Source organism: Vulpes vulpes, chromosome 1 (genome assembly GCF_048418805.1).
Source record: "Vulpes vulpes isolate BD-2025 chromosome 1, VulVul3, whole genome shotgun sequence".
Classification (NCBI taxonomy): domain Eukaryota; kingdom Metazoa; phylum Chordata; class Mammalia; order Carnivora; family Canidae; genus Vulpes; species Vulpes vulpes.
Window position 1 is genome coordinate 76,589,469 of NC_132780.1, and position 22,657 is coordinate 76,612,125.

General features: G+C 38.8%; 1 protein-coding gene across 1 annotated transcript in view; it reads left to right on the forward strand.

Moving 5' to 3' along the window:
* The window catches only part of NOX3 (NADPH oxidase 3), a 59,385-nt gene extending 40,156 nt beyond the window's left edge, over positions 1-19,229 (forward strand). The window contains exons 11-13 of the mRNA XM_026018733.2: positions 2,336-2,482; positions 6,593-6,717; positions 16,929-19,229. Coding sequence (XP_025874518.1) covers positions 2,336-2,482; positions 6,593-6,717; positions 16,929-17,055 — 399 coding nt within the window. The 3' untranslated portion in view covers positions 17,056-19,229. The remainder of the gene's footprint in view (positions 1-2,335; positions 2,483-6,592; positions 6,718-16,928) is intronic.
* The last annotated feature ends 3,428 nt before the right edge of the window (positions 19,230-22,657 follow it).

The following is a 22,657-nucleotide window of genomic DNA, read 5'->3' on the forward strand; positions in this document are numbered from 1 at the left end:
CAACCTATTGAGAGCAGAAGGAAGGGGAGGTGCACTGGTAAGAATGGTATTAAATTCAGTCAATAGATTTTCTGTTTCCACGGGGAGCAAGGCAGGTCAAAAGGAGGGCTATGGTGTTCAAAGACTAATTTAGATCAGGTACCATGCAAAGTGAAAAGAAAGAAGTTAGCAGTACTCATCACTAACATGGGATATAAAATCAGCCTCCTGGCCTCCATTCTTCCAGGGTTCCTTTCCCCTGATTTTTCCACAGATCCTGTTACTCCCTTGCTCACTGCCCTGCAGTGCCTTCCCGTCTTACTCAGAGTCAAAGTCAAGATGGCCCAAGCCGCACATCTGTACTTCCCAGCCTCAGACCTTATTTCTTAATGCCCTCCCTCCTTCACAGCTCCAGGCATGGGGGCCTCCTGGCTTTTCCCCGGAGGTCCCACTCCTGGCTCCCTTCATCTGTAGGGCTCCCACCTCAACCATGATCCCTCTGCCTCCTTTCATCTTTGCTCAAACGTTCCCTTCCCTTGACCCTTTGACTTAGTTTGCAGCCCTTTCCAGCTACATTTCTCCATAGTATTTATCACTCTCAGAAGTACCCTATGCTTTACTTCTTACCATCTTTCTTCTCCCTCTGCATGCAAACGCTAGGAGAATGGCAAATTTTTGCTTCTTCTGTTTGCTCTTAAAGTTCTGAGAGGAGAGTAGTCTTGACATAGAATAAGCATGGAATACACATTTGTTGAGCCAACAAGGGAGCGGATGAACACAATCACTATACTTGTGGGGGTCTATGAGGTGTTCCATAGAAGGAACCATTGGTTCACATTTACAACTGTGAAGAGACAGGTGCTCCTTTGGGGGATTAAGACACTTAAAGATTATTATTTGAGCTGAGGTTAGTATCAAAAGTGCCTCCTGAGCCATAGCTGTCCAACAAATATCGGGCTCTAATTATTTTTTTTCCAGTTTTTTATTTAAGGTCTAGTTAGTTAACATATGGTGTAATATTGGATTCAGGAGTAGAATTTAGTGATTCATCACTTACATATAACACCCAGTGCTCATCACGACAACTTCCCTCCTTAATCTCCACCACCCATTCCAGCCCATCCTCAGCCACCTCTTCTCCATCAAACCTCAGTTTGTCCTCTATAATTAAGAGTCTCTTATGATTTGCTTCTCTCTCCTTTTTACTCCTTCCCCTATGTTTTTCTGGTTTTTTTTTTTAAGAGAAAAGGTCTTACCCTCACTAGCTTTCACTCTTATTTACTATCAATATTATAAATTCCTGCACAAACCTGGGGAAAATAGGCAAGATATTTAGCCTTGAAATATATTCTGTGAATTTTCTTCCTCATGAACTTGGTCTGTTAATTAATCTCATGTATAACTTTCATCATGATTGCAAGCTTGCAGCCTGGCTGGTGGAGAGGGGAGGCAGGAGTACAGCATCTATTGGAGGAGATATTTCCTGATGGAGGTAAAGGCCAACTCTCTGGTAGATCTTGCTAAGCTATAGAGAAGTCTCTTTGGGGAAGGATTGAAGGAAACAGTAGTGGGGAGCAAGGAACAGGAGTGTGAGAAAAATCAGGAGAATTAATAGATCTATCTCCTGTGGTTTCTTCTGGATACAATTACCTAAAACTCAAAGCACAAAAACTAAGCCTTTATTTCAGCAAATCTAGACTACTTCTTGTCACATGCCATTTGCTAAACACAGAGAGTTAAAAAAGAATGCTCCTAGACATAATTTCATTATAGTAGTTAACACACAACCGTAACCAACACCTACCAGCTTTCTTGGAGACTGATATGTTTGACTGAGGGAAAACTTCTGGCCTGTGTGTGACTTGATTCTGCAATTTCCATAATCTCCACCCTTCGGAAGTTGGAAGTCATGATGGCGAAGTAGATCAGTGCACAAGCCTTTAGGGTCTCTGGAGAAGAGAGTTCAAATCCCGAGCTTAGGTCATGAGTAAAAATTAAGGGGGTTGGTCTAATGGTTTATCCCCCTTTGGGAGCAATGAAAGGCACAGCTAGTTATGATTATTAACCTCATTCAAAAGAAGCACAGCCAGGAATGTGGTGAATTGATCCTCATCCAGTGAAACTGGCAACAGCCCACAGACTCCTGACTCTGAATTCACTCTGGACTTTTTCAAACACAATGTGAATTTTTTCAAAAGAAATCACAGTGTGACTGTTCCCTGGCAGAGAGAAGTATGTCATTTTGCAGAAGTGCCCATTTGAGCTCAAATAATTTAATGGAGATAAAGTAGTCTGTGATTATCAGCACATTATGAAAAGAGGGACAGATCCATTCTCTTGTCTTCTCTCTTGACAGGTGTATTTCTACTGGATTTGCCGCGATCCAAAGGCTTTTGAGTGGTTTGCTGATCTCTTACTCTCACTGGAAACACTTATGAGTGAGCGAGGGAAAGCTCATTTTCTGAGCTATCATATATTTCTCACCGGCTGGGATGAAAATCAGGTATTGATAAGACTCAGAATAATCAGTATTACATAAGTCATCTAATAATAGAGCAAAGAAAAGAGGGACAGTGTCAATAATGAGCTATATAGTTATCTGGTGGCATGAAAGAATTATTTGTATGTTCTTAAAACGGAAAGAAGAATAAAATCAGATTAGAAAGAACTATTCAAATCATAGTGATTTTTTAAAAATCCACAGTTAACTTGTTGAGGAATAGGAAAGAAGACTGGAAAAGAGGTTGGCTAATGGAAAACAATCCCAAACATGAAAATCCAGGAAAAAATTATGTCACTAAAAATTGCATTTGTCATTTTAGTGACATCAGCAAATATTACTAATTAGCTGTATAGTCTTGTTCAGCTGCTGATTGGTTTCTAATTCAATGCTTTGAGCTATTCTGAGTTGACAGGAAAAAAAAAAATTCCAGAGTGTTTATATTCAACATTTTGTATTGTGAAGTATGTGAACATGTACAGAAAATAATCATTATGAATACATGATTTATCTAGAGATTTCTTTATCTTAAGGCATTCTTAGAAGTTGTGTGCACCTATTTTCATTCACCTAAGATCAAGAGGCTCTTTTGTTGTGGCACATGTTTTGCAGTGTATTGTTTTAATGAAATATTAAGGTTGAATTTACCAAAAATAACAGATATCAAAATATTGCACTAGGGTAGTATTTTCAGTGTTGACAATATTGAATGATAACTACTAAGTTTTAAATCTTTTTTAACTCCTCGCATATGGAAGCTAGTGATGAAGTGATCACTAGGTTTATGAAATGCATGTTCTAATCAGCACTTCTATGGTTGTTCCTGTTGATATTTACTCAGGGAAAGTATGTTTGAGCCAAAATTTGCATTAATCACTAAATTTACAAATGATGTGTTCCTGAGAGTAGGTACTCCTGCTGTCTCCCTCTCTGCCTCCCTCTCATAGACACACACACACACACACACACACACACACTCACACACACACAATGCTCTATGGGACATCACTGAAATTTGACTCTGTACCTTTGAGCAAGACTTAGCTTAAAAATCAGCAGCTAAATGAATTTCTAAGGTCTTATTTGCAGTCAGCCTTAAATATTTATTCCTATGGGATAATCTGAAATACAGTTTCCTTGGGATTGAAGCTTAAAACATCTTAATGAATTAAATTGTGTTAATTATGTTTTCCAAACAAACATTTCTCTTATTCAAATGGGATTTTTGACTAATGATCCACTTGATAAAGTACAGACGCAGCCATTGTTTGTACTTTCCACTTCTGCACTTGCTCTTCAGCTTCTAAAGTGAATTTATTACATGTGTCCATCTAAGAATTCCCAGTTATTTGGGAGTTTTGAGACTGAGGCCCTGTTGGATTTTGTGACCACAACTCTGCTCCATCCCACCTCTGCTCCTTCTAAAAGTATGCTTTGAGATATACTTTTTTTTTTTTTACTGAATACAGTAAATTAAAATAAACGTGTTCTTAAATCTTTATCGTGACATGTTGAAACTCTTTAGATGCTCAAATTGCAGGAAAAAATAATTGGTGTGTTCTGTCAGTGAGGAATCAAAAGGCTGCTTTAGAAATAGCCAATTGTTAAACTGAATTCAACAACCTCAAAGTGGCAGACTGACAAGAACAGAAGGGACAGATGGAAAAGGTATTATGAAGGGCAAATCAACAGGGTTTGGAGATTAATTGAACACTGGGCTGAGAAATATGGAACAAACATAATTCCAAATGTATTGAACATCACTGATTGGTACCTCAACAATACCACTAACATGAGTAGAAAGGGGCCCTTTTTTCTATTAAATAATACTCAGACTTCTTAGCAAGTACTTCAAAGCTCTTCCTGACCTGATGGTAACTGGCTCATTCTATTGCATTCCCATCATGCTCCTCTGGCACTAGAACCACCAAACAATGCCTTATATTTGTGCACCTCCATGTCTTCCCCCTATGTCCCCTCTCCCGGAGGGAGTCACTTAATGTCCTCTGTCCTCCGCACTGCCTACTGCATGGAATGATTCTCTGAAACCCTGTCCCTTGTACGGCTATCCCCAACTCTCTTAGTCAAAAGTATTTGAGGTTTCAGCAGTGTAACTTGTGTACCTCTCCAGGGTGTTTTGTTTCTGTCTCTCATAAAGAAGCATCAGGGTCTGACTTACGTCATTGAGGTTGTGCACATGGGCATCCCCTCCCTTCAAAGACCAGTTCCTCACAAAGCAGAGACCTTCTCTCTTTCTTTTTGTGTTGCTCACTCAAAGTATTTACGTATTTACAGAAAAAAATACTTAAAAATATACTTGGGGAGTCTAAGACCCAGGACTCTACTCGGGCCAGAAAATGAGAGCATCAGGGAGAAAGCTGGGAGTCATCTTTGTAGACAATGCTAATTGGGACCTTGAAAATGAAAGTTCTTTGGGGAGTAGTGGTCCAAAGGGGACTAGAGACTGGGAAGGCAGCTGCATTGTAAGACAGGAGAATATCACAGAAATACAAATCTAATGTTTTGTCCTTGAATGAAAAGAAGAGTCAGAAATAAGTCAAAGAAATAGGATTTTGCAATGCATATAAAATCAAGGAGAAGTACTGTTCAGTCTTGTGGTTGGCAGAGAAGCCAAGGAGAATGGACTTGACTTGGTCATTAGATTTGGCATTTTGTCAAAAGTAAATTGGCTACCTCCACCTTCTTCCCACAGCTGAAATCAGCTGACTGTATGGCACCAGTCAATCCTACTCTGAAGCAATAGGGCTCTGGGGCTGCAATACTGATGGGATGCTCCAATCTGGAGGCTGACACAACTCTGACCTTGAGTCCCAGTTCTGGTACCAAGGCTTCTGCTCTTTTTCAAGGCTCAATCCTCAACTCTTGTTCCTGAGCAAGATCTTGTCTCATATTTCATGCTTCATTCTCTGTCTTGACAAATCTGTGCAGGGAGAGGATCCTGCCATCCTTCAGCTATAGCTCTGTCTCCTGGAGGGCTCTATTTCCAAACTCCATTCTGATAGGATCCCTACCCTCCCTACCCCCACCGCACCCCAGGTCAGACGTGCCTGACAGCACATTGTCGACCATCACTGTCATGCCTGTTGGGGCCTCTCCACTGTTTTCTGCTCACCCCTCCTGCCCCTGGCTGCTTTCCTAGACTGATAAGAAGGCCAGCCTGGGAGGCCGGTGTGCAGCAGGAACCCGAGGTGAAGGTTGGACCCAGAGGGTTGTTAACCAAACTGGTCAGGAGCAGGATGAGTCAGAGGCCATGAGCAATTGGAGCACCAATGGGTGAAGCATGTGAACTCAAGAGCTGTGTCGGGGCCTCTAGGGGGAGCATAGAAGACACAAATCCCAGGAAGTAAGAAGGAAAGTGGCTTTTGGGATTCCACAACTCAAAAAATCATCAGTAGGCAGTGCTATGCCCCAGGCTCTTATTTATCAGCCACTACTTACCTGATGCCTGGGTGCATTCGTATAATTTGAAGGCACATGGCTAGGAACAGAGCTCTAACCATGTCCCTTCCTGTGCTTGGCCACCAGGGTCTGACTGCCAGACTCCACATCCTCCTAGCACTTGAACCTGGAAAGTACACTTCAAACCGTTTCATCCTAGTAGGCTGATCTGATCTGGCTGCTTCCTGAACATTTCCTATCATTATAATCTGGCAGGACCCTTTTCAAATCCCTAAGGTTTAATATTAAGTGAATGGAGACAGAGATAGAGATTAATTTCTGAGAAATTTGGCAGAAAAAAAGAAGTAGCTTACTGCTTGCTTTCCCTTGACCATATTTACTGTACTACTTGCATCCTTGTCAAGAAAAAATCCTCCCAGGCTCATGTTACTGCACATCAACCATGTATACATCAAACCCTTTTTTTCAACCATCCCCAAGGTGGAACACAAGGAGAAATGAGATGTGATGTCTATCCCAAAAGGCAAAATCAGTGATTTTTTTTATATTAATGATAAGCATCTCTAGCCACACAAGGAAATTTGTTGTATGTTCAATCAACAAATGAACATAATTACTTGATCTTTTATTTAGAAACAGGTTCCTATTTTTTCTTTTTCTAAATGTCACCTGATACCACAACTTTTATTTTAGGCTGTTCACATTGCTTTACATTGGGATGAAAATACTGACGTGGTCACGGGTTTAAAGCAGAAAACATTCTATGGAAGACCCAACTGGAGCAATGAGTTCCGGCAGCTGGCCTATGCTCACCCCAGGTAAGGCGCTCTCTTTTCTCTGCCCATGAAGCTCCTTGGAGGTTGCCGCTGAAGTGGAAAAGTCTAGGGGGCAAGCTGCTAATGCATAGTAGTGGACACCTTGTTTAGAGAGAAAACATCAAACCTGAGAAATGGTGGTCATGGGGTATTCTTGAAACCACGGGCCTTGGCTTGACTGGCTTACAGCATCTGACAATTAGCAATTGCACTGAAATTTTTCACACTTAAATTCAATCAAAGATGGTCTTTCTTTCTTTCTTTCTTTCTTTCTTTCTTTCTTTCTTTCTTTCTTCCTTCCTTTCTTTCTTCCTTCCTTCCTTCCTTCCTTCCTTCCTTCCTTCCTTCCTTCCTTTTTCTTCCTTTCTTTTTTTCTTCCTGTCTTTCTTTTTATTTTTTTAAGATGATATTTCTTAAACTACCTAGGTCTTGAAGAAATGTTCAGTAAACACAGTTGATCTCAACTTACCCAACTGGAGAATTCACTTATGTCCAACTGAAAACTGTATCTAGCATATTTAGCAAAGCAGACAAAAAAAAAATGTTATCAGACCAAGCAGGGATTTAACATGGGGGGTTAAAGACCTAGGATCTGAAGCTTGAGGGCGTGGTATAAATCCTGGCCCCTTCCTAACCACCTGCTTACTTTGGACTGGTTATTTATCCTGCCACTGACCTAGTCTCCTTCTCTAAGCTTTGATTAAATATTAGTGCTTAGTTCCCAGGCTTCTGTGAGGATTAACTGTGGAAATACGTGTAGAGTGCTTAAAACAGTGCTTTGAATTCAGTAAATATTAGCTATTATCGTTATTATTATATCCCTTATTACCCTATTTATCATCATTATATAATAAATTTCAACATGGAGGAGGAAGAGTATTTGCTCTTAGATAGTAGCTTGTTTGAGCTTTTGGGCCCCATTTTAAAATGTAAATGATCCCATGCGGCCACAGTGTTGTTTCCATAATTCAAAAAATATATAGCTTGGTAAAGTGCAAAACAGTAATGCAAATGTTTATCATTGTTTTTCTAAGTCCCCTAACTCAGACTCTGTTTTGAATCCCTATCATCTATGGCTCTTGAAAGTCAGTATGTCCTAATATTGTCTTTGTTTAAAGAATGGTTTCCATATTTGATGAAAGGCCAAGGAAGTGAGGAAGTATGCCACATAGATAACTGGGAAAGAGCAGAAGGACAGCATGCGCCAAGATCCTGAGGCAGCAGACACTGTTCCTGGCATGATCCAGGAGGCCAGTGAGGTTGGAACAGAGTTAAGTTAGGGTAAGAGTGGCAGAAGGCATATGGGAGAGGCAACGGCGGCGGGGTTAAGGGCGGGGGGAACGATTGCAGACCATTACAAGGCTTTGGATTTCATTCTGAAAGAAAGCCACTGAAACGCAAAGGTTTGTGCAGAAGAATGACATGATCTGTCTTATGTTTAATGATATCACCTCTGGCCGTTGTGAGAGAACAAATTATAAGTGCCTCAGGGCAGACATGGAGAGGCCAGGGAAGAGATAAACAGTGGTAATGGTTTGGATTAGGAGCAGTGTAGGTGCTGAGAGGTGATTGGATACGGGTATTTGGGGAAGGTAGAACTGACATGGCTTGTTGATGGATTAGACGTGAGAGCGTCGTGACCCAAGCTAGAATGCAGTTACACTTACTAATTTCAGGATGACTAAGAGGAACAGGTTTGCAGACACAGGATATCAAGAGGTCGGTTCTTTGTCATGTTTAGTTGGAGATGCCTGTTACCCATCCAACTGGAGATGCCAAGTAGGCAGGTGAATATGAGTCAGGGGTCAGAGGAGTTCAGGCTGGAGAGACACACACGTGAGAGATATTAGATGTGAACTGTGCTAGAACCAGGAAACTAGATGAGATAGACAAAGAAGCAAATTCAGATGGACAGGAATTCAAAGAACCACCATATCCGGAGGAGAGGACCACATATCCTCTGTGTGCAGGTCACAGAGTTTAATGTAAATTACTCATAGCTATCAGATTAATCGTGTCATTTACATCTTCTCTACCCTGACCTTTCTTCTGTCCACTTTATCGGTATTGAACCATTAAGAGTGAATTAAAGTCTCCTACGCTCTTTCTGACTAATTCCCTGTTCCCAGCTTTCCCTGAAGTTCCGGTGATGCTGCTTTATGGTCTCTCATCAGGGTCCTTGCCTTCTGAAGCCTTCTGTAATTCCCCAGCATGTTCTCTGCTCCATGGAATACTCTTCTGGTGAATATTAGTTCTCTTTTGGTCACTTTGGCTGCTCTTTCTGATCTTTTTATTACACTCTCTTTGAGCCTGAACAATTCCATTTTCTTTTTCATTAAGTATCACTAAATTTTTGAGATCTCTCTGGTCCAGCTGTTGGAAGGAGGTAGGTGAGGGATGTGTGGAAGGAGTGACCCAGTCCAAGGTTCATAGCCTGCCCAATTGCAGCTCTGTGAGACCCGCAGCCAACCCCAATAGCCTGCACAGGATACACCAGACCCAAAGCAAGAGCATTCCCTGCAGAGACCCTGGGTTCCTGTCCACACTGTGCCTGCATCAGCCCAGGAGAGAATCCATGGAAAGCAGTGGAGACCTTCTCTTGACCTTGAATTGTCCTGAGTGTAAAAGATATCCAACAAGAGAGGCCAAGAAAATCTTCACCTTTAACTGCAGGGTTAAGGGAAGGAATAAAGGAGGGAGTAGACCAGTTGTATAGTTGCTCCCACCCTCCAGCTTGACCTCAGATGACCAATAAGACTGGACAAGCCCACAGCAAGCAGCCCTGGGACTCTCCAGGCACCACTCCTGAAACTCCCCCATTTCCACTTTGTTTCTTGCCTTGACTCTTGCTGACACTTGGCCCAGAACCCAGTTCCAGTGTCCTGTCTTCTCTCTAAATGCCGTGCTTTGAGTCCATCCCAGCTTCCAGAGCTTCAGAATCTGGTTTCCTTGTGCTGCCTGTTCAACGTCCAGGCCCAACTCCTAGACCCCTCACCTTCTCTGAGCCTGGAAGTCACTACCCTTCATCTCCCACCCATCAGGTACTTGTCCAGAGGCAGAGACTGGATCATTTTATCTGTGAGTTCCTTTAAAAGATTATAGGTACAAAACTAACAAAATGTTACAAGTTCCTATGCAACCACTACCAGGGTTGTTTTTTTGTTTTGTTTTGTTTTGTTTTGTGGGTATTTTCTCCCTTTGGGAAAAAAAAATCTGTTCATCTGATAAATGTTATATAGAGTTAGTTTTCAATTATAGAGTGAATGTTCCCACTTGCAGGCTTTCGACAGAGACCCATACATCTTTGCTTTAAGTTCGTATAAACAGGACCACTCTGTGATATGACTACCTTTTATTGATGTGTCACATGGTATTTGTTTGTTTTTGTTACACGTGAAGTTTGCGGCCCAGTGGGGAAGGCCCTTCAAACCAAACCACTTAATTATCATCCTAACCTTAGAAAGGTGTGAGCCAAAAACAGCACCAAGAGACCGAGTACAGAATTGAGTTTACACTGACTCTGCCCAAACAATTATGTCGGGTAGTGCTGGGAAGCCTGTCTGTCCAAGCGTGCAGGGAATGAGGAATAGGAAACAGTCTGAAGGCAGGGAAACCACAAAGTTGTCATTTGTTTTGTTGCCTTTGTGAAGAGTGTGCATGTTCCTTTTCAGAAGCTGTAATCAAAGTTTAGTATGTAAATGTACTAGAAACCCAGTTGAGCTTTTCAGCACATTAGCTACATAAACTCTTCCTGATGGATGACTTCATCTCCCCCAGAGTAAAAGAGGCCCCCTAAGGTTATCACTGAATCAAGCCTCTGCAGCATACTTCCTAGACCCAAATTTTGAAAATACTCTATTTGTAATGGCCTTAGACACTAGAACACAACTTGTTATATAGCTCCAACTATCAATGTAATTAATATAAGACACATGTAGGCAAAGATCAATGATCATTTCTTCCCTGGAATGCCAGATCCTCAGTAAGACAAGTCACCAGTGAAGAGCTTAGCACCGCCTTCCAAAAGACTTTTAAAATGACCTTCTTAAAATAATTTTGTTTTCTGCTGTGTAAAAGAAGATTTATGTTTAATGAAGCTTTTAATGAAGAAATCTCAGAAAGAGAATGCCAATAGAATCTAATTTTTAAACAAGAAAATCTAATTTTGAGAAGTATTTCAATATCCTGGCCTTTGTCCAGATATAAATGAAACACACAATCCAATTATTGTTCTGCACAAAGGACAAAGTAACATTAATTTTCCTCAAGATGGTTATAAAAAAAAAGATGGTTATTAAAGAGATAAACAGTATGTTTTTCCTTGATTATGTCAAGAATATGTTTGTTCCCAAGCCTACTTGGCTACTCTTATAAGACAGGTCTTTCCTGTCATTAGCTCATATCTTTTGGCAAAGATGGGTCAGAAAGAATTGGTGGATTTGTTAGTGGTCTTAGAAAAGGTTCTTTGTTCTTGAGGGCCTTTGAAGTAGGCTCTCAACCATTTCTATTCATCAGCACGAAGCCAAGGATTCTTAGGGCTTACTCTTTTAAAAACATTTACCTGTTCACTCAAAGCTGGAGTTTGTTCTTGTTCTAAGAAGGAGTTAAATCAAAAGAATAAAGGGAAGAAGGGCAAAAATGTATTTTTTTTTTACAGAACATGAAAAACAGCACCAAAAATAAAGCTTGAAGGGAAGCAGATCAAAGAGAATAGTGCAAGCTCCAAAGGAACCAGAAAATTGCAAAAAATAACAGTAATAGAGAAACAAATTGATGGGCATCAAAATGAATACAAATAAGGAAAGGGGAGGAAAAAATTAAAAAGAGATCAAAGACTGAAAGTAGAAAATGGGAAAGTGTACTCTATTGTTTTTATTTGAATTAATTTTTGTAATTTTATCAGCGGTATAACTAAACACAAGTATAGTTTTACAAGAGATCAACAACTAGTAAGTGGACATATAGAAAGTAAGCCTTCAACTGGCATGCCCAAACTCACAGGCATGTGACATTTGCTTACATTGCTTGAATTGGGCAAGCACAGAAAAGTGCTTCAAACACAAAACAATGTAAACCATTCTCTTGACTAAAATATGGCAAGTTAATTAAATAAAAAGGCATTGATAGTCAAGCCTTCCTAATCCATATTTTCACAAAAATAGCTGTATTGCCTTTTTTTGTAAATGTTCTCGATATGTTCCCAAGCTTTAACAAAATATTCAGAAAATCAGGAAATCATTTCCAAGAAGGTACAAGAATGAAAATAAATAGATCTTTGTCACAGCTTGCTACTTTTTTGATACACACGCATTGTGCGTGTAGTCAACCATCTGGATCTATGGATCGGTTGTTTTTTAATTAATTGAATAAGTAAAGTTATTTTCCATAGGACTTCGATCTTTGATCTTACAGTTCACAGAGTATTTATAGTTTGCCACATTTGACTTATCTGCTAATGACTTCACCATGCCATATAGATGTAAAACTTTATGTAATTAATTACCATAAAAACTTTGAAGATTTGGCCATTTCTTCATAACTTCAGTAGAAGTGTTTCTCTTATCCTGAAGAAATAAATAAAGACTAGAAGAGTACTACCATTTGTTAGAACTAACTGTTCAATCCAACCCAATGATAAAGAAAGGTGCCGACTTACCATATGATTGGGAACTTCTAATCCATATTGCATGAATGTATTTTAGACCACCCATTGTTTTCAGAAATGTAAAAATACCTTTAAACTAAATTGAGTAAATGTGTCCATCTGGAACCACATTTGCTTGTGTGCACACTCTCCAATTCTCATTTGTACATGCATATGTGCAAAATGTTTTTAAATGATATTTTTGAGAAATTAACATTCTGATTATAGCATACAGGGCTCTCTATCTAATAGGATATTCTTAACATTCATTATGTGACTAAAATGTTCAGAATACCCAAAGAAATAGACCTAAGTGGAAATCCCACATGTGATAAATTATAGCTTTATGAGAAAAATAAAGCCACCATTAACTTATGACTGGGATATTGTTAGCATATTTTAATAGTACTTTTCCACCAGAAAACATCCAGCTCTCCAGTTATAGTCAGGTGAAGATTCAGTGAAAATTACTGGCTTTATTTGTGGTAGCGAAGTTTAGGGATGTGTGTGAGCACAAGTAGATTTGTCATTACTCGGCAAAGTGTCTTTGATGGTATTACCTAGAAAATCATTGGGTATGGCAACTATATTATTATATTTCTGGATGAAGGTGTGTGTATATATATACATATATATATATTTTGTTTTATCTAAGAGGGGACAGAGAGACGGTGGGCAGAAAAATGGCTCCACCATTTCCTGGCATCCAACACTACAAGTCACCTACTTTTATTTCTCTCTTATTTAGTTTTCTATTTGACCATGGCCATCCTCAAAGGCAGCAACTTTGTGCCCACAATGCTGAGCATAGTGGCCAGCATCAGCAGATGAAGGGACAATGAGAAGGATGTGAAAAGCTTTGACTAGATTCCTAATTTTTCCCAAAGGAAATGGAGTTGGTGGGAAAAGCAAGTTAATTCTCAATGGTGACCAAGCACCGTTAGAGATGTTTGTATCTCCTAATGAACCACCGATTAATTGGGTTACAGAGAAAAGTCACAGAGCAGGCTGCTACAAATCAACTGCAAAATGGGTTTTTTAAAAAAAAAGCTGGCCAACATAATTATCATCTGTGGTTGTGAAAAGAAGGTGTTGTACAAAATATAATTATACGATGACTCATTGGGAGGAATTTCTAATGAAAAACATTCACTAGGAAAGATTAACCAGAAGTTGTGTCCATTGTCTGATACCAAGTTTCTAGCCCTCCTTGTCTTCTTTCTAAGCCTCCATAAATCCACGGGAAGCTTCTGTTTATCGATTTTATTTGCAGAATGCACTCAGGGTATAAAGTAATTTGATTTTTTTTAAATGGGGTTTAGGGTCTGCCCCTACAGGGTTATAACTTACCAAGCATAAAAGCCAACACATAAAAACAAACATACAATTTAAAGAGAGAAGGGCTCAAGGCAGCAGAACCTGGGAATCCAGCAAGATGGTGGATTACTCCCGGGCACACCCACTCTCCCATATATCTGCTGAGCAGAAATCTCCTGGTGGGTGACATTTTGGATGACTTTCATGCATGGCATCGCTGAACTGTTTTGAAAAATGCATCAACCCCACCGAAAAGAGCACAATAGTTATTTAGCAAATAAGAGGGGGAACAGGAGGATTCTCTTTATTGTTTATCAGAGCTAAAAATAATGCTGTTAATGTTAAAACCATCTTTGCAGCTCATGTAGAATTTGTCCTTTTCTCATCAAAGTCAGCAGCCCAGACTGATCGATGCTGCTAATGTTGTCCTGGATCCGGCTCCTCATTCATGTGCAAGCTCTGCAGCTTGCAGGCTGTAAACTGAAGAATAGTGCCTTGTGTTTTTACACTTCTTTTACAGGGAATCTTTTTTTTTTTTTTTAATTCCAAGCAATCGTGGGTAATTAAACTTTATAGAAGAATTTTTTTTCTCTACCAATCCCATTAGGGTTCTGTTGCACTTGTCCATTGCCTCATAAAAGAAAAAAAAAATGCTGCCGCATCTGTGCCTTACCCACTTCGTGCAGATTCTCAGCTCTGTGATTCACACAGTATGCATCCGTGACAAGAAATCTCCACGCTTGAAACCACGAATGCCGAGGAGGGTAAACCAGGCAAGCGATAGACTGCCGTGTGCAGGGACAGTAATAAAGGCAGTGCTCGTGAAGGACTGGCCTTTCTGCCTTAGCGGAAGGTAGATAATGAATGGCCTTTGTGAGACTTTTTGGTGACTGCATCACCATGACAGTTACATGAATCCAGCAAAGTGTGTACTTCGTTGTGCAGTGTAATAGCCACAACTTCAAAAGAGGCAGGGTTGCTGTGAACTGCTGGGGACACCAGTGGTACACCTGGCCACTAGCAATCAGAAGCCTTTGAAATGGAGTCTTAAAGGCAGAGCATCAAAGGGTATCCTCAGGATCTGCAAACAGTCACTACAACTGCAAACGAAAGGGCAACTTTAGCCTGTTGGGAATGAGCCAGTGGGCAATCTCTTTGGTGACACCTACACGAATGGAAAAATATCACCACCCATAACGGCGTCTTTGAACACAGATGCAGGGCTACCTCTGGGTATCAGACACAAAGCCAAGCTGTGACTCCTCGCTGGGAAGGGTTTCGCCTGACCCATCTATCATTCAAAATGTCTCACTCTGGAATTCAAACAACCCAGTACAGGAGTGCTGATCCAGGAGAACTATAATCATCATTGGGTTAACAGCCCACTCTGCATCTTCTATTCAGCTCCATGGAGCAGATAGACATCCTATGGGTCAGAGTATAAGCTGTTACTAGCTCACCAAAGACCAAGCACAGGACAGAAGGCTGCACCTGCAATGTCATGTCTAATCCTCTCAGAGGCTCTAGAAGCTAGGTATTATAATGCATCTCATTTCATAGATAAAGAAACAGGGGCTCTGAGAAGACAATATATGTGCCCAAAGCTCCTCAACAATAGTGGTAGAACCAATAGCATTCTTAACTAGTGCCTTCTATTTCCATAAACACCTTAGAGTTGCTCATTAAGTCATAAACTCGTATTTTTCAGTGGAAAATACTTTCTAAAAAGGCACTTTCTCAAATTTAACCAAGGAATAATATCTTCAAAAATAGTAGTTACATATTTTAAACATATCGTCATTTACAAATGGGTCCACTTGATAAGTTCCTTTGAAGCTAGAGTCTGAAATATAATTGAACCATCAATTTCTACCATGGTTATTATGATCCTCGAACACATAATTATAAATGTGGATTGGATACATGGCAGAGAACCATGCTAACATATAAGCTAAGAAGAATGAGGCTATAGAGGAACTTCCCACAAGAGCCAGCTATCAAGGAGCAGAGATGCTAGGTGGGCTGGTCCTAGAATCCTAGGAATTTCTTCAAGACAATGTTTCTCAAACTGTGTCTCATAGGACCATGTGCTTCAATATCATCTGGGGGCCTTGCTAAAAATGCATTCCTTGGATTGGATTCAAGTCTGAGAATCTACGTTTATGAAAATCTGCCTAGGTGATTTTATGCACAGCAAAGTATGAGAGGTTTTGCTCTAGAGTAACTAGTAACTAATTCAGCTTGTGCCAGAGATTGGAAAAATGCCATAAGGAATAGGACACTGCAAGACCAGGGAAAACATGGTCCATGAGTCCTGTAGAGACTAGCTGCGGCTGACTTCCAGAGACAACCTGAATCCTTGCACCAGTGTGTTATTTATGTATCAGCAGAGCTGGCAGTCATGGTCCCAGGGGATCTGAGCAGCCCTGGGACAGTCACTAGTTGCAAAAATACCTCTTCCACACCATTTTCTGAAATGCCATCACTAGAGATGACAGCTTTTGGGTGACTCCACTTTCAGCAATGTCTTTTTCCTTTTCCAATTGTTCTTTTTTGGCCTTCATTGAAAACCAAAGGAATTCGAATCGGAAAAACAAAGTTACTATCACTTTAGTATAAATTTTCTTATGTATAAAAAGGCAGGGCTGAACAAGATGTTAACAATAACACTTTTAAAATCTTTTTGAATGCATTATCTCATTTTGTTCTCAATAAAACATATAATGTAGTCATTAATCTCTTTGTTTTGTGCATGCAGAGACTGAGATCTTGTCCAAGATCATCCAGATAATAATCGATGGAACCATTTATTCATTCATTCAAACAATTGTGCATTTTTTACTGTGTGCCAAGCACTATTCCAGGCTCTGGGACGACAGTGATGAGTAAAGCAGAACAGGAACCTCACATTCTAGTCACCAATCCAGGAGGACATAATTGGGGCAACCTGACCAGAAATCCAAGTGAAATCACCTCTGTCACTGAAACTCCCTCCCCGGTCATCATGGCTCTGCTACCCTCAATCTTCTGGGCTCCCCCTGCCTGTGTGTTTCAGGGTCTAACAAGACTCTGGGGCCTGGGTGGGAGCACAGCACTGAGAGTAGGATAGAGAACCTAAGAAAAAGGAAGTGTGTGGAGAAAAATAAATTAAGTCACAAGCCTGAGCACTTCGCTGATTTTATAACTCTGTCTTGGTTTTTGGCTAGCCTTGCTCCTACATCATAACAGCGTTCCTTGTCTTACCCTACTGCAGCAGCAGCATTGGCGTGTTTTTCTGTGGACCCAAAGCTCTCTCCAAGACACTTCAAAGGATGTGCCGCTTATATTCCTCAGCCGACCCCCGGGGCGTCCATTTTTATTACAACAAAGAAAGCTTCTAGACTTTGGAGGATGAATTCCATGTATTCCGTAAGTGGCTACAATCATGAAGGTCAGCGGTCAGGAAACATTTCCTATAAAGGGCCATATAATAACGATGTTAGGTTCTATGGACCAGACAATCTCAGTCACAACTACTCTACTCGAGCGTTTTAATGTACCTGAGTAGCCACAAACAAGACATCAAGGTATGGGCATGGCTGTGTTCCCATAAACCCGTATTTATGGACATTGAAATCATATTTCATATAATTATCTTTTGTCATGGAACATTCTTTTGATTTGTTTCTAATGATTTTAAAATGCAAAAGCGATCCTTAGCTCATGGGCTATCCCAAAATCAGATGGTGGCCCAGATTTGGCCTGCAGGAGGTAGTCTGCTGGCCCCTGAGAGATGTCATCTTTCTCAAACTCGTTTTCCCTGCTCAGCCGTGCATCCAACATGGAGACTGAGATGGCTGCCTGGCTCACAGTCTCCTTTAGAAGTCATTTCAAATTTCATCACCCCAATGGCAGAGACATCTGCCTTCTATCCAAACCTGATCTTTTCTGCTTAAACTTAAGCTCCTTTGTGCTTTCTTTTCATCCTCTATAGACCTGAGAAATCGCCAATGGGGGCTTTCTTTCACAAAAATCCTTTATATCTTAAAAGTGATAAAATCATCTCTTACCTATCTCTCTTCTAGTCCAAACAATACTAGATTCTTAACCTTTCAGCCCGGGATATATATTCTAGCCCTTCAATCATTCTTGTTGCTCTTCTTCAAATCCATTTCCATTTCTTCACATCCGTTTAAATGTGTGGACTAAAATGAGACATAACGTTCTAATAGATGCATGACTAGTATTGGTGAGAAAAGTGATTTTTGAGATCTCGTGTGCCATGTTTTCCAATATAGCTAAATTCTATATTTGCCTGTCTTTCTTTCCTTCCACCCACATTTCTTTCTTACTCTTTTTAATGCATACTTCTTATTGCTATCACATTTTGATTTCTTTTTCTTTTTCTTTTTTAAGTAAGCTGCATGCCCACCATGAGACGAACTCACAACCCTGAGATCAAGAGTCACACACTCTACCAACTGAGCTAGCCAGGGGCCCCTACTATCATATCCTGATCTATGATTGTCTTGACACTTAGACCCCAACTCAACTTCTGCCCCACAAATATACTAGGAATTTTTATTAATTTTGTACTCCCATTGAGCCAATCTTTTTGTTTTGCTATGTAGCTACTTTATCCCCAAATAGTCCCAAAGTATTCCCCACATCTTATAGTTTTCTCTCATAGTATGGGTTAAGCTTTTAGAATTTTTCTTTCCAATATTTCAAGATTGTTTTAAACTTCAGCCTCAGGTAATAATATAGTATTTAGTTTTATAATAACCACAGATTAAATTAGTGATATCTCAAATCTTTTGTTTAGGTTTTCAACTAAATTATTGAATTCAAAGAATTCTACCACAAATTCTTGTAACTGCCTGTTAATATGAGTTCCCAATCAGGAACAAGTTATTGATAACTAGCCATTAAGAATCATCCACAATATCATACTCCCTTAGCTTATAATTAACATGTCATACACAATAGAACAAAAACATTTTTTGAAGTTAAAATAGATTATGTTTTATGAATGCTTCTTATCTTTGTGGACGGTCAATTGCCATAAAAGAGGATTAAATATGTCTGACATGATTTGTTTTACAAAGTCAGGCAGCCACTTGAGCTCTTTCAGAGATTTCTAAATTATAAATTGATCATTTATTTTACTTTACCCTCAGATATTGACTTTGATTCTATGATTTCTAGGGTCTATTTCAAAATACACTCTAGGAAAAAAAGGTGGGTATATTCCCTGAGGTCTCAAAAATTATTTCTACTACCTCTGAATTGGAATTTTTATCTTCAAGTATTGCTTGATAGATATCATTCAAACTCTACTAATTTTAATGCATGCAATCTTTCTGTGTATTTATTTCCTCACTTAAGTGTGATTCAACTTTCACAATAAGAAATTTCTGCAATGTATATATCTAATCTTTAGTAGGAAAATTAGATATATTAAAAGGTTTTCTTGGTTATATTCAATTATTAGTTTTCTTTCCCTCTATTTGAAAATAAAATGCACTCTGTACTCACTGGATTTTTGTCTAATAAAGGATACTTGTTCTTAAAATTAGATTTCTTAAAGAAATATTTTAATCTTTCTACATTTCTCTTAATTTTGTGTAAACCTAAAACTATTCTTTAAAAAAAAATGAAGTATTTAAAAAAAACTGATTTTGCTGCATTTTTAAAGATTTATTTCTTTGAGAAAGAAAGTAAGCACTAGCAGGGAGGAGAGGCATAAGAGACCCCCTACTGAGCAGGGAAGCTCTACAAGGGGCTGGATACCAAGACTCTGGGATCACAACCTGATCCAAAGGCAGACCCTTAACTGACTAAGCCACCCAGGTGTCCCTTGCTGCGTTAAAAAAAAAAAACCTCTGCTCTTTGCATCCCCTATTTATTTTTGACCTTTATTCTTTTTCTCTAGATATTGTGTAGAATCTGACACATCTTGATAGAAAAAAATACCAAAAAATCAGATTTCTTTAATGCAGCAATAACCAACAGAAAATTTGGATTTTGTCTAAAAAGGAACTAATGTATTCAAAATAGAAGCAAAATGTAGCAAGCCTACAAATGTGTTTAACACAAATTATGCAAGATGATTTGATAACTGACCAAACATTTATAGAGAGACATTTTCAAATGGAAAGAAATAGCATGTTTCTAAATGGAAATATCAATATCAAAATATCAATCAGTTTCAAATTAATTAATAGTTTACACAAAATTCCAATCAAAGCTCCACCTTTTTTTTTACAATTTCTTGAAATTCTAGTTCATCTGGAAACCATATGAGAAAGATAGAAGCAAGAAAAAAAGTGAGAAAGATAAGGAAAGGAAGAAGAGAGAGGAGAAAAGAAAGAAGAGAGAAAGGAAGAAAGAGAAAGGAAAAGAAAATTCAACATCCAGAGGCATCATCATGAAAGAAGACCCTAAAACAACTAGAAAGAAAAACGTTAAATTACCTACAAATGAACAATAAATCTGACAGCTGCCTTCTCAAAAGCATCAATAGAGACCAGATGATAATGGAAATAATACTTCAAAGTGCTGAAGGAACATGAATATCAGTTGAGAATTTTGTGCTCAGTGAAATTATTACCCAAAAGTGAAGGCAAAATACAGATATTTTCAAACAAAAGAAAACTGAAAATTTATCTCCCTCACTGAAACAACTTCAAAAAGATATATTTAAGGAAGAAGGAAATTCAATTAATGGGATACAAGAAGCAGTGATGAGCAAAGACATTTAAAGATGTTTTGTCAAAATCTCTAAGCATTGACTGTGAAATAAAATGAATGATTATTTCAGAAGGAATGTTTTTAAAAGCAAAATGGAAATACTCGACAACAGTAATATGGAAGATGGGAGCATGACACTGGAATCAAGGTATTCCAAGGTTCACATATGTTCAGGAGGATAAAAGAAAAAAAAGAAATATTGATTAAATGTAGCCTTTGTAATGTTCTATAAATAACTTAAACCGGATAATAACTTGAATTGGATTCCCTGCTCACCACCATTCCTTTTAATCTAACTTCTCCATTCTTGAGTTTCTGTTGATCCTAAACTACTAATTTTTTGGATTGTCAAACAATAGGTTTTAAGAAGAACTCATGAGTATTATAATCCCTGACTTATTTCGTATTTGAGAATGCAGTCTGCTGCTTTTTCACTCAACTGATTATTGGCTGGATATAGTGTTCTTGGGCCATATTCATTTCCCCTTAGAACTTGGTAGATTATTACTCTAGTGTTTGCTGTCATTAAATATTGCTGTGGTGATATATGAGGCCAAGTTCATTCTTTCCCCTTTATAACTAAATCACCTTTTTAATGTTTTCTTTTAATGAAAAGTGTAAATATGAAGATTCAAATCAAGTGGGTTAAGCAAAGATTATAAATAACTTCACATCTGTTCAGGACAGATTATGCTACCTCGTTGGTTACAAAAAAAAAAACTTTAAATTCTCTTAGTTTTATGGATTTTGGAATTCAACTTAAGGAGAGACTATGGACTTGGAATTCAGCTTTCAGTAATGTCTATTTTATCCCTTACCATTTACAATTTTTAATTAGTTCAATAAGGATGTTGCTTGTGGCCCCAACTTTTTATCTTAGATCTGCAATATCCCTTTTGATCTTATTCTGTTGTTTCCTAATTTTGTCTTTTCTTTCTGCCTTATTAACTTAATGTTCTCATTCAGTTCAGCATTACATGAAGCAATATTGAGGAATTACCAGAGTTATAATTTCTACTAGATTGAGGGGCTTTCCTTTTTATTCTACATTGGTTATTTTCCCTTATTTCCTATAGTACTTCTGCATAGTTGCTATGCTGTGTATGTGTGTATTTTATCTTATTTAATTTTATTTTATTTACCTTGCTCATGTTAGCTGACTCTGCCCAGACATTTTAATGATTCTTCCATATTGGGAATAGTTTTGGAGGATTCTCTGTGCCTTCTCTAAGACCATGTTCTCTCTCTCTCTCTCTCTCTCTCTCTCTCTCTTTGTCTCCTTTTTTACCATAAAAGCTTTATTGAGATATTGATTCATATACCATAAAATTAACATAATCAAAGTGCACCCAATGGTGCCTGGGTGGCTCAGTTGGTTAAGCATCTGCCTTTGGCTTGGGTCGTGATCCCAGTGTCATTTTTTTGAGCCCCAAGTCAGGCTCTCCATTCAGTGAGGGGTCTGCTTCTCCCTCTGACCCTCCCCACTCTTGTGCTCTCTCTCTCTTTCTCACAATCTCTATCTCTCTCAAATAAATAAAATCTTTTTAGAAAAAAAAAGTACACTATTAAAAGGTTTTTTATATGTATTTATAGACTTTTGTAACATTACCACAATCAATTTTAGAGCATTTTTTCATTACAAAAAGGGAACCCATACCAATCAACAGCCATTCCCCCTGTTTTCCTCCAACCTGCTCCCAGTCGTAGGCAACTGTTAATGTACTTTCTAGGTCTATAAATTTGTCTATAAATTTGCCTATTCTGAACATATAAATGGATTCTATTTCATATAAATGGGGCCATATAATATGTGATCTTTTGTGGCTGTCTTCTTTTGCTTAACATAATGTTTTCAAAGTTCATCTACATTGTATTATGTATCAGTACTTCATTTCTTTTATTTACACCTAATAGTATCCCCTCGTTTATAACATTGGCTTGCTTCTACTTTGAGGGGTCATTATAAATAATTCTTCTATGAACATTTAAGTACAAGTTTTTGTGTTTTCTCTTCTAAGGCATGGCTTTAGCCTGAGTATGTCATGTTTTACCTACTTCCTGGGTCTGAGAAAACAGCAGCTGGGATGGAGCAGTATACAAGAGAGGAGGGAAGCTCAGCTTAGGTGGTGTGCAGACTAAGTTAGATTTCCTAGACTCCACTGTATCTTCCAAGATTACTAACTGTCCTTTATGTTGAGTCACTCTAGCTAACAGGGGTGAGGGAAAGAGGATATAATGCATTTCCAAGGG